This window comes from Lissotriton vulgaris, chromosome 10, assembly GCF_964263255.1.
Source record: "Lissotriton vulgaris chromosome 10, aLisVul1.2, whole genome shotgun sequence".
NCBI lineage: Eukaryota > Metazoa > Chordata > Amphibia > Caudata > Salamandridae > Lissotriton > Lissotriton vulgaris.
In genome coordinates, this window is record NC_141698.1 from 484,211,089 (window position 1) to 484,227,176 (window position 16,088).

Consider the following 16,088-nt stretch of genomic DNA (forward strand, 5'->3'; position numbering starts at 1 on the left):
CCAATGCACCGAGGCAGCACTTAAGGGGTTAATTATTTGGGGGTGACCTCTGCTACCTTGAGCTGCATTACGCTTGGGGGCTGAATTTTTGTACACAATACATCTTTTTCGGGACACGCTTCGTCCCTGGCGGCCATTTTTCAATTGCCACGCGCTGACTGAGGTCAGCGTTCCATTCGTTGCACGCCGACCGATCATCGCCCGCATTTAAGAGCCATGGTCTTGACGCGCAGCGGTTACGCTCAGCGGTCGCGCCAATGTCGCGACAAAGGCAAGACCGTCTGAGACCGACCGGGACCAGGGGCCAGGACTTATACCCAAAAAATCTCCTCCCTTAAGCCCATTACACAATATTCTTCAGACCAGCTGCTTAGTTTGCGAGGTATGGTGGGCACTGACTGTAGCTTAGCTTACTATGTCCTTTAGAGGCTAACTCCTTATGTAGTGGTTGTAACTACTGTATCTGAAAGAGACACTTTAGTGATAGATTCCTTACCTTAGAATATCCCCAGGCGTCCGACTGGATCGGGAAACTTTTGCGTAGCAGTACCCTTGCACGTCGGTAGGCATCGTCTGCGGCTCCGCGTCCGTCGTCGGCGTCGTGGGCGCCGTGATGACCTCGTCGGAGTACTTAGACGCCGCCTCCGCGTGCTGACGTCAGTTCTTCTTTTTTCCGCGCCAGCCAGCGCAGATCTGGAAAAAGCAGTAACCCAGTCAATTTTTGACTAACTTTTTTGAGATAATTTTTGATCTTTCTCGAAGTCTTGCGACTCCGATCGGTGCCGTAGGGATGCCTGGTTTCAAGCATTGTGACGATTGCGACCGCACCATGTCGGTCACGGATCCTCACCGCCTGTGCCTAACTTGTCTAGGCGTCGACCACGACGACGAGGCCTGCCCCGACTGTCGGGCCCTCTCGAGGAAAGCCAGGCGGGAGCGGTCCCGCAGGCGGCTCGAACTCCGGCAGTCGGCCCAGCGCCGAGTGAGATCCCGGTCCCGGCCCCACGGGAGGTCGAGGGACAGGTCGCGGGGACGGAGCCGCCACAGCTCTGGGAGTCGGCACCACTCCTCCGGGTCCAAGTCGTCAGGTAAGAAGCACAAGAAGTCGAAGAGACATCATCGCTCTTCTGACTCCCCCCGACGCTCGCGCGATGCGGCCGGGGGTTCGGGTGACACCGCCCACGCGGCTCCTTTGGAGTCGCGGGCGTCTCGTCCCGCCCCACACCCTCCGGTCCCTGGGCAGGACGCGACGCCGGAGGAGATTGAGTGCTTCCTCATGGCCATGAGGTCCCTTTCTCCTCCGACGGGCTCCGCGGCGTCTTCGGGCCCAGCGGACCCGTCTAGGGGCCCTAGCGGGTCGGGGGCTTCGACCCCGACCCCGACGCCGTCTGGTGCTTCGGCCCCGAAGCCGCCGGCACCTTCGGGCCCGGCGCCGCAGGGAACACCCGACACCGCCGGTGCCTTCGGGCCCGGCGCTGCAGGGAACAGCGGCTCCGGCGCCGCCGGCGCCTTCGGGCCCGGTGCCGCAGGACGCCGCTGGGCCTTCCTCGGGCTCTGGATCATCACCGGTGGACGTTACGACCCCCCCGGCGTCGGTCCGTCAGGTGTCACCCGCCCCCGATACCTCCTCTGCTTCGGTTCCGACGTCAGAGCGGCGCCGCTGGGCGCCGCACCCGACGCCGTTTGGAGATTTCCACTTCTATGAACCGAACCAATTCAATTACAACCCTGAGTCTCAGGAGATGGGTGAAGAGGAGGATTGGGAGGGGTCTGAGGACAGTCTGACCAAGGATTGTCAGTCTCATGAGGACTGGGCAGGAGACCTTGGGGAGGCCAGTGGCCTGGACACCTCTCCAGACACTGGTTTTGTCTCTCCTCCTACCGTGGCTTCGGAGGAGGGGGCTACCTATGGTGTGGTGTTGACGAGGGCTGCCAAGGCCTTGAGCTCCCCGTCGCGGCCATGAGGACTAACCTCCTCACAGAGGTCCTTAAACCGCAGTCATGCTCGGCTGAGCCTCTGCTGCCCTTTAATGAGGCCTTGACAGACGTTCTTTTGGGCACTTGGTCCAGGCCCGCTATGGGTTCGGCCGTAGATAGGAACGTGGCGAGACGCCACCGCCCGGCTCCGGGCGACCCATGTTTCCTGTCCTCCCACCCCACCCCCGAGAGTCTGGTCATCCAGGCCTCTAATTCCCGGACCGCATTCCCGACGGCCCCACCGGACAGGGAATCCAAGAGGTATGAGAATTATGGTAAAAAGATATTCTCCTCCCTTAGTTTGGGACTGCGGTCTTCCAACACCGCATGCCTCTTGGCCCGCTACACCCACTCTCTGTGGGAGACGGTGGCGGAGGTGCTGCCAGAGTGCCCGTTGGAGGTACGGGCCAAACTCGGCCAAGCCCTTGTGGAGGGCCGGGATGCAGCCAAGTATTCGATCAGGTGTGGGCTGGATACCACCGACTTGCTAGGCAGAGCGATGGCTACGACGGTGGCGGTGAGACGCCACGCCTGGCTGAGATCCGCCAATATTTCGGCAGATGTCCAGAACACTCTGATGGACATGCCGTTCGATGGCCGTCGCCTCTTTGGGGACAAGGCAGGCCACGCGCTTGAGCGCTTTAAGGACTCCAGGGCTACGGCCAAATCCTTGGGCCTCTCGGCCCTGCGCCAGCAAACGGGTGCCTTTCGCGGCCAAGGAAGGGGCGTCCCCACACGTGCCGCAAGCCACTCGCGGCAGACTAACATCCAGCGCGGAGGCGGCCGTGGAAACCGCCGTGGAGGCGGTCGGGGAATCAGGCGAGGTCAGTCCACACCTTCCCCCGCAGCATTCGCCTCTAAACCCTCCTAGTCCGTGCTTTTCGGCCCATGTGACGCCAGTGGGAGGCAGGGTTGGTCATCACCACTCTCACTGGCGCACTGTCACTTCAGACAGGTGGGTGCTGTAGATCGTCCGGAGGGGCTACTCCCTCCCCTTCGAGACGACTCCTCAAGCCGTGCCACCGCAACACCACCGCGTATTGGGGGATCACTTGCGGCTCCTGCAGGAGGAAGTTTCAGCCCTCTTGGCCAAGGGGGCCATCGAGCGCGTTCCTGGGCCAGAAGTAGGACGTGGTTGCTACTCCCACTACTTTCTGGTACCCAAGAAGGGCAAAGGGGGCCTACGCCCTATCTTGGATCTGAGGAACGTCAACGGCTTCCTCCGGAAGGAGAAGTTCAAAATGCTGACTCTGGCTCAGGTCTTAGCTGCCCTAGACCGAGGAGACTGGATGGTAGCATTGGACTTGCAGGACGCGTATTTCCACATCCCGGTCCTGCCGGCCCATCGGCGTTACCTGCGGTTCACGGTAGGCCACGAGCACTTTCAGTTTACCGTGCTCCCCTTCGGCCTTACCAGCGCCCCACGGGTGTTCACTAAGGTGATGGCGGTGGTCGCAGCTCATCTGCGCAGGTTAGGTGTCTCAGTCTGCCCCTACCTCGACGACTGGTTGTTGAAGGCAGGCTCGCCCCAGACGGTCGTCAGCCACCTCCAGACTACGGCGGATCTCCTGCACCAGCTGGGGTTCTCCATCAATGTGCCGAAGTCACACCTGTGTCCCTCTCAGAAGCTCCTTTTCATCGGAGCGGTTCTCGACTCGGCGCAGTTTTGGGTTTACCCACCCGAACAGCGGGTTCGGGATATACGGGCTCTGATTCCAATTTTCCGGCCTTTATCCCGGGTTTCGGTCAGGTTGACGCTGCGGCTTCTGGGGCTGATGGCCTCCTGCATCCTTCTGATGCATCACGCCAGGTGGCGGATGCGCGCTCTGCAGTGGGACCTGAAGTTTCAGTGGGCCCAGCATCAGGGCAACCTGTCCGACCATGTCCTGATCTCGGAGGGCACTGCGAGACAGCTGCAGTGGTGGCTCACGGACCGCGATTGGGTCAACAGCAGATCCCTCTCCCTTCCCCCAACCGGAGCACGTAGTTGTGACGGACGCGTCCCTCCAGGGCTGGGGAGGCCACATGGGAGAGGCGGAGATCAGAGGCCTCTGGTCTCCGGCGGAGTCCCGGCTCCATATCAACCTTTTGGAGCTGCGGGCGATTCGTCTAGCACTGAAGGCATTCCTCCCGTCTGTCCGAGGGAGTGCAGTGTAGGTGTTCACGGACAACACCACCGCCATGTGGTACTGCAACAAACAGGGTGGGGTGGGGTCGTGGACCCTTTGCCAGGAGGCTCTGCGCCTCTGGCAATGGCTGGAACATCAGGGCGTGACTGATGGTTCAACACCTGGCAGGTTCTCTGAATGCCAGGGCGGACAAACTCAGCCGCCGGTGCATGATGGATCACGAATGGCGTCTGAACCCGGACGTGGCCCAAGGTCTCTTTCTGCAGTGGGGAGAGCCTTGGTTAGATCTATTTGCCACCGAAGAGAACGCGCAATGTCATCAGTTCTGCGCGTTGGAATTTCCAAGGCGGCACTCGCTCGGAGACGCTTTTCGTCGCGAGTGGAGTTGCGGTCTGTTGTACGCCTTTCCTCCTATACCACTTCTGCCCAGAGTGCTGAAGAAGATCAAGCGCGACCGGTCACAAGTCATCCTTGTGGCTCCAGACTGGGCACGAAGGTACTGGTATCCCGAGCTACTCAGTATGTCAGTCGATCCCCCGGTTCGTCTGCCTCTTCAGGAGGACCTTCTGTCGCAGCAGCAGGGGACGGTCCTCCACCCGAACCTGTCCAATCTCCACCTCCATGCTTGGAGATTGAGCGGCGACAGTTGAGGCCATTTGACTTGCCTCCTGAAGTCTGTAACATCATTCTGGCAGCCAGGCGTCCCTCCACAAAGTCGGTATACGCCTGCAGGTGGAATAAGTTTGTGGCATGGTGCACAGCAAAGGCTGTGGATCCCCTTATGCCCCTCTTTCGGAGGTTCTCCTCTTTCTTTTCTCTCTTGCCCAGCAGGGCTTTGCTCTGGGCACTGTCAAGGGCTATCTCTCAGCTCTTTCAGCCTTTCTGAGGCTGCCTGATCACCCTTCTTTGTTCAAGTCCCCTATTGTTAATCGATTCCTGAAGGGCATCACTCATACGTTTCCTCCTGTTCCCTTCGTAATGCCTCAGTGGGACTTGAGCCTGGTTCTTACGTTTCTGATGTACACTCCCTTTGAGCCACTTCACAACTGTCCTCTTCGCCTTCTTTCTTTGAAGACTGCCTTCCTGGTAGCCATCACCTCTGCCAGGAGAGTGAGTGAGCTCCAGGCTCTATCTTGTAAGCCTCCTTTCCTTTCAGTCCATCCGGACAAGGTTGTGTTACGAACGAGGCCCTCCTTCCTACCCAAGGTGGTCACGGCCTTCCACATTGGGCAATCCATCCCCCTGCCTACCTTCTTTCCTCCTCCGCACCCCTCGAGAGAGGAAGAGAGGCTCCACCGTCTGGACCCAAAACGTGCGCTCTCATTTTATTTGAATCGCACACAACAGTTCTGGGTGGATGATCAACTCTTTGTTGGATAGCGGGCGCTAAGAAAGGGAAAGCGGTGCACAAGCGGACCATCTCCCGGTGGATCATCTTGTTGTATCCAGGCGTGTTACTCCTTGGCTAAGAAGGAACCCCCTGTTGGGCTGAGGGCTCACTCCACTCGAGCCACAGCAACTACAACTGCCTTGGGCCGAGGTGTGCCCTTGCAGGACATTTGCCAGGCGGCTACGTGGGCCTCGCTGCACACGTTTGCGCGACATTATTGCCTGGACAGTCAAGTCCGGAGGGATGGCTACTTTGGCCGTTCCGTCCTCCAGGACTTTCTGGTGTGATTATTGGTTCGCAGATCCACCACCACGTGGTTGGTATTGCTGGGGTATCTATTCTAAGGTAAGGAATCTATCACTAACGTGTCTCTTTCAGATGCACAAGTTACTACTTGTGTAACGATATATCTGTAAGAGACATTAGTTAGTGATAGATTCCTTACCGACCCACCCATCCTCCCCGTTCTGCGAACCGATATCTAGGGTTAAGGTCATCCCCTTTCAGGGCACTAGTTTCATGGCACCAGTGTTGGTTTTTGGCATGGCTCTGCGCTTCTGGCGCGGAAAAACTATGTCTAAGAACTGACGTCAGCACGCGGAGGCGGTGTCTAAGTACTCTGACGACGTCATCACGGCGCCCACGACGCCAACGACGGAAGTGGAGCCGCAGACGACGCCTACCGACGCGCAAGGGTACTGCTACTCAAAAGTTTCCGGATCCAGTCTGACATCTGGGGATATTCTAAGGTAAGGAATCTATCACTAACTAATGTCTCTTACAGATATATTGTTACAAAAGTAGTAACTTGTGCTTTAATAGTCATAGTTTAAACATGGTCATTAGTCCTACTATAGAAGGCTCTAGGGATCAGGAACTGCCGCAAAATTCCCCAAGTAATAACAACATTTATAATTTTTGGAGTACTAACTGTCGCTCCCTCCCTAAACGCAAGGAGGATATCTTTAATTTGCTGAACAGCGAAGAACCTGATGCTATTTTTTTGACTGAAACTCGGTTGAATTATAGCTCAGGCCTGGATGTGGCGATATCCCTCCCCGACAAATATGCTATAATAAGGAGGGATAGAATCCTTAGTAAAGGTGGAGGGATTGCGATTATTTTTAAAAGAAGCTATTCATGTAAACTGTAAGACTTTCCTTTGGCATACTGTGAGGCTGCCCTTTTTAATTAAACTCACGCTTTCCCCCCAGTTTATTTTATCCAGGGCACTGATTTACCGTCCCCCAGGACAGGCTGGTTCTTGGGTGTCCCTACTTCCAGATTTGATAGCCCATTGGCTACTCAAATTGGCTAATTTTACAGTTTTAGGCGATTTAAACCTTCGCTTTGAAAGTAATGAATGTTCTGCAAGTAAGGCTCTGATTGCAGATTTTTCTGCGTTGAATCTAACTCTCTGAAATAAAGGCCCTACACACATAGATGGTCATTTATATTAGACCCTATTTTTTCTAATCTGTCCGATATTAATTGTCCTCCTGCTCTGCCTTTATGTTGGTCCCATCACTTTGCGGTTACGTTTCAACACAGAATTCCACCAAAATTGGCCCCATTGTCACTTGGTATATCGGGCTGGTCCAGAAATTGGGGTAAACTGGATATAGAAAAATGTAACCAATTATTGCTAAACAATGTCCCTTGTCTTAATTCTATATCACTTTCTTCTTTGGACAGTATTTATAATTGGATTGCCTATGCATCTAATGCATGCCTCCCACCTTCTGTGAAAAAAATTAATAAATCACCGCCCTCCTGCCCCCTGGTTTACAGAGCAGTTAAAAGCTGAAAAAAGTAAGGGTAAAGCCATGGAAAGAAATTGGAGAAGGAACTACTCCTCCGAATCCAAAAGTATTTATAAAGCTACACTGAAAAAATATCATGCTTTATGTAAAATAGCACGAGCCGATTATGTCTCTTTCACTATTCTGGGGGAAAAGAACCGTCCTCGTACTCTATTTTCTATGGTTAAGAAGTAGCTGGCTCAGGTACTCAACCTAGCCCGCCTGTTCTTGATGAACTACAGTGTAACACTCTTGCTAACGTCTTCATAAACAAAGTAGAACAAATTTACCTGACACTAGGGGGAATCAGTGTGATGCTCCCGGCTCTGCCTAGTCCCGCTCCTGCACCCACTGTCGCAGCTGAACCTCTGCTTAAATTAGAGAAGTGGTCACCTCTGGATATTGGTTCTTTTATAAAAATCCTGGCGAGTATCAAATCAGGCTCTCCTTGCGACCCTCTCCCGGCTTCGGTGTTCCGGCAAATGGAACAGCCCGCTTTGAGAGTTGTTATGGAGCTACTTAATGCCTCTCTTAGCGAGGCAGTGATGCCATCTGTCTGGAAACATGCAGTGGTCTTGCCTTTGCTGAAAAAGTTAAATGCGGACCCTGCTATGCCGACTAATTTTAGGCCTATTTCCCAACTCCCGGTGTTTTCCAAAGTTTTGGAAAAACACGTGAACGCACAATTGTCTACGCTTGTGGAATCCTCTAATTTTTTGCACTCCTCCGAGTCGGGATTTAGAGCAGGGTTCTCAACTGAGACTACCCTGTTGGGCGTCACGGAGATGTTACGCCAGCGTTTGGATGCAGGTGATACAGTGGCCCTTATATTACTAGACCTAAGCGCCGAATTTGATACGGTTTCTCATACCGTATTAATAAAGTCTCTACATGCTTTGGGCATTTCTGGATCAGCACTTGGTTGGCTGTCCTCTTTTTTATTTGAGCGAACATTCCAGGTCTTCTTATACTTCCCCGTACGGGGTGCCACAGGGCTCAATTTTGAGCCCGCTTTTTATCAACATCTATGTGCAACCTCTGGCAGTGATTGCTGAAGAAGCAGGGCTGGCGCTTTTCTCGTACGCCGATGACACTCAGATTATCTTTTCCTTATCGGCTGACAAGAGATTGGGCCCTTCTACCCTGTAATTGGGCTTGTGTAATATTGCATCGTGGATGCAATCTAACCTGCTTAAGCTCAACGGGGAGAAGACGGAAGTTCTCATTTTTGGTAAAAATACAGAACATTGGGGCCCTCAAAATTGGCCCGTTGAAATGGGGCCTTTACCTATGCCCTTCTCTCAGGCCTGCAATCTTGGCTTTATTATCGACAATAAATTGTCAATGAAACAACAGGCAGTACAAACTGCTGCCACCTGTTTTACCATCCTCAAATGGTTGAAGAAAATCATTTGGATGCTCCCTGTTGATACCCAAAGGACGGTTGTTCAGGCACTTGTAACATCTCCCCTGGACTATGGAAACGTCCGTTTTCTGGGTGCAAAAAGGGATGTGCTGCGTAAGCTTCAGGTGGTGCAGAATTCTGCAGCCAGATTGCTGTGCAGACTTCCTAGAATGTCCAGCATGTCTAATGCCCTGAGAGAATTGCACTGGCTCAGGATGGAAAACAGTACAAAATTCAAAGCCCTGTGCTATATGTTTAGAATCAAGAGTGGCTCGGCACCCAAATACATTCAAGATCTGGTACGCCCCTATCATCCCGCCGGTCTGCTACGTTCCTCCACTGAAGAGAAATTTGAAATTCCCAGGATTAAATTGGTGAGAATGGGAGGTCGCTCCTTCTCTTTTCTTGACCAACCCTGTGGAACTCCTTACCTGATGTGATGCGGAAAGAGACTTTGTACCCCAATTTTCACAAGCAACTAAAAACGTGGTTATTTAATCAATAATTTTAATCTAGGTTTTCAGAGTTTCTCTCAGGGCCTGCGCTGAGGAAACCCTTGTTGGGTAGCTGTGCGCATTAGAAAAATAAATTAATATAACATAAACATCTTAATTATTGATTACAAAATATTCATTCTCTGGCAGTGGGTTGCTTGATTTTCGTCAATTTGTAATCGAACGCGAAGTAATGTCATTTGCAGTCCTCGTAAGTGCCAAAGCAATAAAGACTTGGGGTTCATAACTTTTAAAACAAGGGTACAGGAAGCGTTAAATGTTGATTTAAAAGTGTTTATAAGCTTCTGAGTGCTAGGAAGATTCGGTAAGTAACACATACCCTCGCCCACAACACACCGATGTCTTTGAATCTAAATATATCCTGTTAATATTTTTGTAGTGGCAAACCAGGAATGCCTTTCAAGCGAAATTCAAAGAAAATAGACCCTGGAAAAATTGAAGGTGGCAACTACGAGACAACAGCTCCGCCTCCCGAGGACGTGGAGAAGAACCAGAAAATCCTCCAGTGGATTGTGGAAGGTGAAAAGGAGATAAGCAGGCACAGGAAGACCAGCCACGGGTAAGGACGTGGGTTGACTGATGCATCAGTGATTAGGCTTAGTGAGAACAAGCGCTTCTTTGATGGTTGTTATCAAAGACCATCAGTCTAGTAGTATCTCATTACCTGGAATGAGCACATGTGGCTATTTCACCAGAGTTGAGTAGTTTTTCACACACACTTATTCACGTATCAGCATTAACTCCATAATCCCACTTTTTGAACGGTATATGAAGTTATTGAGTTTACAAGAATATCAGCTTAAAATTACCACTCTCCCTCCCTTTCAATGATTTTATCCATTTAATTTAACCATCTACTATGCTGTAGTTTTCACTCAGTCGGCTGCTAGCAGTTTGCATTTGAAGTGTGATTCCTGTTTTTCAAATCTATCTCAAAACTTGTACTTCTCTTCTTTAATTATAGCTAGCCTATCACAAATCTGATTTACAGCCTAGGGAGTCTGCTGCACCTACAATTTCACCAATACCACCACGGCTTAAGAGTAACCCCACCCTTTACTAGCATTTGAACACTATTTATACTATCTTTTCTAACCACAAGCTTATGGAATTATCTATTTGTGTCTCAGACTTGCACTTATTTTTCATCTTTCTTCTGATATTATATACTAACCTATTTGTATCTCCACTGTGTCTTCAAAACAGACCATACTTTTCATCTGCCGCGTATGCATCTGTTACAGTAGCCCACCAACCATACATGGCAATAAACGACTTTAATTTAAATGCATCCACATGTGATCTCTCATCGGACCTAGCACTTGCTTCTAAAATAAATCGTAAATGTGCACTTTTTTTGGCGGGTGATGTGCACTCTTGTATACATACCAGCTTGCCAATCGGTTTTAAGAAACTGAGTTCCTGCTTTGCAGTGTGAATCTTGTTAATAAAAATGCATTGCAAAACAAGAACATTCTTTACCTGCAACTGTAGTTTTGAAACTTGCGTGTTTTTTAGATGAAAAGTCAATCCTTTCACCTTGCCTGATTTCTATTAAGAATGCACTCAGTACCACACACATTATACATTGCCAGGAAATAATATGATGATGGCTACTTAAGTATAGGGCATTGTGGGATTTAGGTCGATATCATAATGAGCCATTCTGACCAATGCTTAATTTATGCAACATTAAGTGTCGGGCACAGAGTTTTCGTCAGAAGCCCTTAGTCGGTGCTTTGAATGTCGGTGGTGCCAAATACCAAGGCTTTGTAAATGTGTTCCACTTGGTACTTCTTTCATCCCCCACCATACAGTCTCTACCTATTTATTTCACTATTGCAGGTTCTTTTTTCATTCGTGCTTTCTCCATTTGTCTCTGTTTTTCCATCTTTCTCTTCCTTTCCCCTTTTTGTGTTTCTTCTCTCTCTTGCTCTGGAGACAAGTCTGAATAGGGACCAATAAATGTTGATCCCTAAAAAGGAGCGTCGACGGGCCCTGTGTATAACCAACGGCTCAAATAAACACTGCTTCTTGCCACTCCTATGGTAAACACTCCGAAGATACCCAGAGCGTTTCAGTGATCAAGATTTTATTTTAAACCCAGTCACTAGATGGCATGATAATGTGAATCTAGATTAGCATCAAATCTCTATGCTGTTATTACAGTTAAATACTATGTTGTATTTCTGTTTGTAAAGTTTGGGGTAATTCTTTGTGTTGTTCTTGAAGATCTTCAGGTGCCAAGAAGCCTCTGTCTCATGACATGTCTAGACCAATCTCCATTGAGCGCCCTGGTACTGTACACCCTTGGGTCACTGCCCAGCTACGCAATGTGGTTCAGCCTTCTCATCCATTCGTCCAGGACCCAACGATGCCACCCAATCCCGCCCCCAATCCACTCACACAATTGGAGGAAGCACGGCGACGCCTGGAGGAAGAGGAGAAGAAGGCTGCCAAACTGGCCATCAAGCAAAGGTATCTATCTGCTCCTTTCATGTCTCTGAGGTGCCGAGATTAGCGATGGGGTTATTAATATGGTTGAGGGCGGATACATGCTGTCATTTGAACGCTATTTTTTATCAATCTTAGAGAGTCTCCTGTATCCAGTTACCATTAAATAGATACAGGCAACAAAACAAATGTAGGGTGTATAGCAGGACTGTTGTATTTAATAATTTGTAGAGATTTCTGTAGACAGTTTTCTTAATGGCCACCAGATATTTCCAGGTCAAAAGTAGAAGAACTTAAAATCATTAGAAATGATTTAAAATGTCTGCCGGAACAAAGGTACAATCTTCTGGAAGAAAGCAAAGTGTAAATCAGTATATTTATATTTGATACAAGCTAGCTGCAATGAAACATGCTACATTAAACTACTCTCTGTAATTGTTACTGTTTAGAAAACAAGGTGATTTAAATAAGTAGTGTCTGCCCCTCACATCGCTCCCATGTCCTTTTGTGCATCCTAGAGCCCAGGTCTCTACCGCCCATACCATGTTACATTCACCCCATGAGAACTTCTTGTCCTGATCCCAAGATCTGTGCTCCCCTCCCTTCATCACTCTCTTTTTACGCTTGTGCTCCTAAGAGCACATGGAACTTTGCCACTTTCACCCAGAGGCCATAGGCCCAAGTCTCAGATGGATGACCGAGATTCACAAGTTAAACAGTTTTGCAGCATGAATCTTTCTGGATTCACTATGCTGTGTATTATTCCGCGGTCTAGTGGTTGGGTCTGGAATTGTAGTCTTTGTCTTTTTTTTTTCCGTAGCCCAGGTGGGCGTCGACGTCCCACCTTTTGATGTACTTCCTGTGACGTCGGCACGCTTTCTGCGGAAGCTCCCACCTTTGGGCGCCATCTTCAGATTCTTTTTTCCGCCGTTGGGTCTGGATCGTTCCTGAGGGGCTCCAGAGTTTTGGAGGAAAGAACACACATGAAAGTCGAATTTTGCACGGAAAAGACTGAGAAGACGACGAAGAACAACATCATGGAGCCGGGACGACGACGAAGAAGGAGAACTTCGAGAACTTTGACGTCCAACGGAGAATGCGCACACAGGGTCCCCCTGAGCGCAAGAAATGGACAAGACACCTTTTAAATTCTGCCGTAACTGCCACCACAAATTCCCGCAGAAGGACCAGCACCCGGTTTGTAACCTCTGCCTAGCGGTCGACTGGACTGCAGCGCCTGCTCCACCTTCACACCGAAGACTCTCCGCGTTAGAGATCGAAAGAGAAGAGCCAATTACAACATGCAAGGCAAAGGACAACCTCCGTCGCTTCGGGACCTGGGACTCTCGAGCGACGAGGAAGACAACGTCGCCGGAGAAGACGACGACTACACGGTCGTAGAGACCGATAAGAAGACTTCTAAAGAGGTAGGAGAGTCGACGACCCCTAAGCCCCCGACAGACCCTCGAAAGTCTGAGTCAGACTCTCGAAAAACAGAGTCGAAGTCCTCGAAGGGAGCACTGGCGCCGAAAATCTCGACGGCCGCAGCTGCATCCAAGGACAAACAGTCCAGCGGATTCTTCGAAAAGGACTCCCAGGTGGCGAAGACCGGCGAAAAGCCAAGGTCGATTAAGCATGTCTCCGAAAAGGAACGATCGACTTCGAAGGAGAAGCACCCGATGGTCGCTCCGGCGTTGACAAGGGACCCGAAGGTCATTTCGACGTCGACGAATACGTCGAAGAGATCAGGCGAACACTTCGTCGCCGAACAGGCCGCGGAACTGGAGATGAAGAAGAGACGGCTCGAGGCAGAAATGGATAACATCCTGCAAAGAAAGAAGGAGTTTGACGAAAAGATGAAGAGGTTCGCGATTCCGTCGAACCCAAAGACGGTGATCGTTGAAATAGAAGAGGAAGAGGACTTCGACGCTGAAGGGCCACCGAAAAGTCCAGAGACCCAGGACCATCCAGAGGAAGAAGCCTTCTACTACGAGGAGGAGGGCGACGATGATCAGCGGACGACCCTCGACTCGGTATCCTCGGGGACACAGGACCTCGACACCGAAAGCCCAGAAGAGGCCGTGGACACATACCCTTCGAGGCCTTCACCGCCAGATGACATTGGGGTCTACAATATGGTCATCAAGAACGCAGCAACGGCTTTTGGAGTCAAGCTAGATGGGAAAAACCAAAAGCAGACTTCCTCTTGGAGACCCTGCTCGCCACACAAACTAGGAGCCAGTACCTCCCCATGCTTGAGAGTGTCATAGCCCAGGGGAAAGAGGCGTTCAAGGAACCGACAACATGCAGGTCCGTCACGCCTAGGACGGAGAAGAAATATAAACACTCCTCTAAGGATCCTCCCTACATCCGAGGATCAGTTACAGTGGACTCCAATTTTGCGGCGACCACCAGGAAAAGGGCAAATGTGCCAACAACATCAGGGCCACCACCAGACAAGGAAAGCAGGAGGATGGACCTAACTGGGAGAAAGATAGAAAGAAATGCAGTGATGCACTGGCGCATGTCAAACTCAAACGCCCTGCTGAACAGGCACCAGTACCAAATTCTGGACGAGATCGGACAGCTCATCAAGCACCTCCCAGACGAGTATCAACAAAGAGCTTCACACCTTGTGTAGGAGGGGAAAAATGTGGCAAATTATTGCCTCAAAACTGCCTTGGACGGAGCTGATACATACAGCATACTGATGATGTTGGGAATCACAGAAAGAAGGCAGGCCTGGCTCAGGATCTCATGCTTCAAACCAAAGGTACAGCACAACATTCTGAGCACCCCGTTCAATGGGGAGACACTATTTGGCACACCGGTGGACGAAAAGCTCACCCAGCTCAAGAAAGAAAACGAAACTGCAAGGTCCATGGGGGCTTTACAATTCAGAGGGATGAAAAGGGGTACCCCGTCACGGAGACCGAACGGAAGGGGGGGAAGCCAGCCAGGAACGTCACACCAGACATTCTAACCGTCCCACCAGGGCGACTGCCAAACACAACAGGGACATCAAAAACAAACCTGGCACTACCAGCAATGGGGCCAGTCCTATCGCGGGAGGGCAAACGGATGTGGACAAAATAAAAGAGGGGGCCAACAACCCACCTCAAAGTTACTCTGTCACGCAATACGTGCCCACCCACGCAACTCCTCCCAGGGTGGAGCACATCAATACCAACAGAGGGTTACACGGACCAAACATCAACGAACATGTAACACCAGTAGGAGGCAGGCTAAGTCATTTCCTCCGGGAGTGGAAGAAGATAACCACAGACAAATGGATACTCAACATCATACAGTTCGGATACTGCATAGAACTGGAAAAGACACCTCCAAACAGGAAGCCGAAAAGAAAGGCGCAGTCAGGAAAGGAGCGAAAGCTACTTCAAAAGGAAGCGAAGGAACTCCTCCAAGAGGAGGCCATCAAACCAGTACCAAACAGAGAAAGGAACAAGGGAGTGTACTCAACCTACTTCCTGGTGTCAATGGTGGACGAAACACTGAGACCCATCCTGGACCTAAGGTGCCTAAACAAGTACATAAAAACACAAAAGTTCAAGATGACGTCCCTACAAGAGGTCATTCCTCAGATAAGGGACGGAGACTTCATGGCCACCATAGACCTCAAAAATGCCTACCTGCACATCCCAATGAACAGGCAGCACAAACATCTACTGAGATTTACCATCAACAAAGATCACTACCACTTCACAGCCCTAGCATTCGGACTAAAATTCACGCCAAGGGTCTTCACCAAGTGCCCGCAGCAGTGGCAGCGCTCCTAAGGAGGGAAGTGATCCATGTATACACTTACCTAGACAACTGGCTAATAAAGGCAAGTTCACACAGGACATGCAAAGAACACACACAGCGCGTGACAAGTACACTTATGGACCTGGGATTCTCCATTCACTGGGGGAAATCCTCAATGGAACCAGAGCAAGTAAAAATCTTCCTAGGAGCACAGATCAACACCATGCAGAGCAAGGTGTCCCCAGCGACAAGAGAACAGTGGCCCTGCTGAAGGAGACGCGCCTCTACCAGAAGGGGCGAGCTCTGACAGTGAGGACAGCGAGCAAGGTCATGAGCATGATGGCCTCCTGCATACATCTGGTACCAAATGTACAGCTCCACATGAGACCATTCCAGGAATGGCTGCAACAACAAAGGTCACAAGCTACAGGAAGTTGGGAAGATCTAGTGGTTGAAACGCAAGCAGTGCAGGAGGAGATATCGTGGTGGAACAAGGAGAACATCACAGAAGGGAAGCCTTTAACACCACCAACCCCAACGGTGACCATCACCACAGGCGCATCCCAGAAGCGATGGGGGACACACAGGAGCAAGCTCAGGGTGAGGGGTCTGTGGACTCCAGCGGATGCGGTCCAACACATAATCTACCTG

The 16,088-nt window shown here is 50.7% G+C and overlaps 1 protein-coding gene across 2 annotated transcripts in view; it reads left to right on the forward strand.

Moving 5' to 3' along the window:
- AXIN1 (axin 1) overlaps window positions 1–16,088 on the forward strand; it is a 261,999-nt gene that overhangs the window by 175,393 nt on the left and 70,518 nt on the right. For both annotated transcript variants that reach the window (XM_086941337.1, XM_086941338.1), the window contains 2 exons: window positions 9,598–9,777; window positions 11,451–11,696. In XM_086941337.1, coding sequence (XP_086797463.1) covers window positions 9,598–9,777; window positions 11,451–11,696 — 426 coding nt within the window. The remainder of the gene's footprint in view (window positions 1–9,597; window positions 9,778–11,450; window positions 11,697–16,088) is intronic.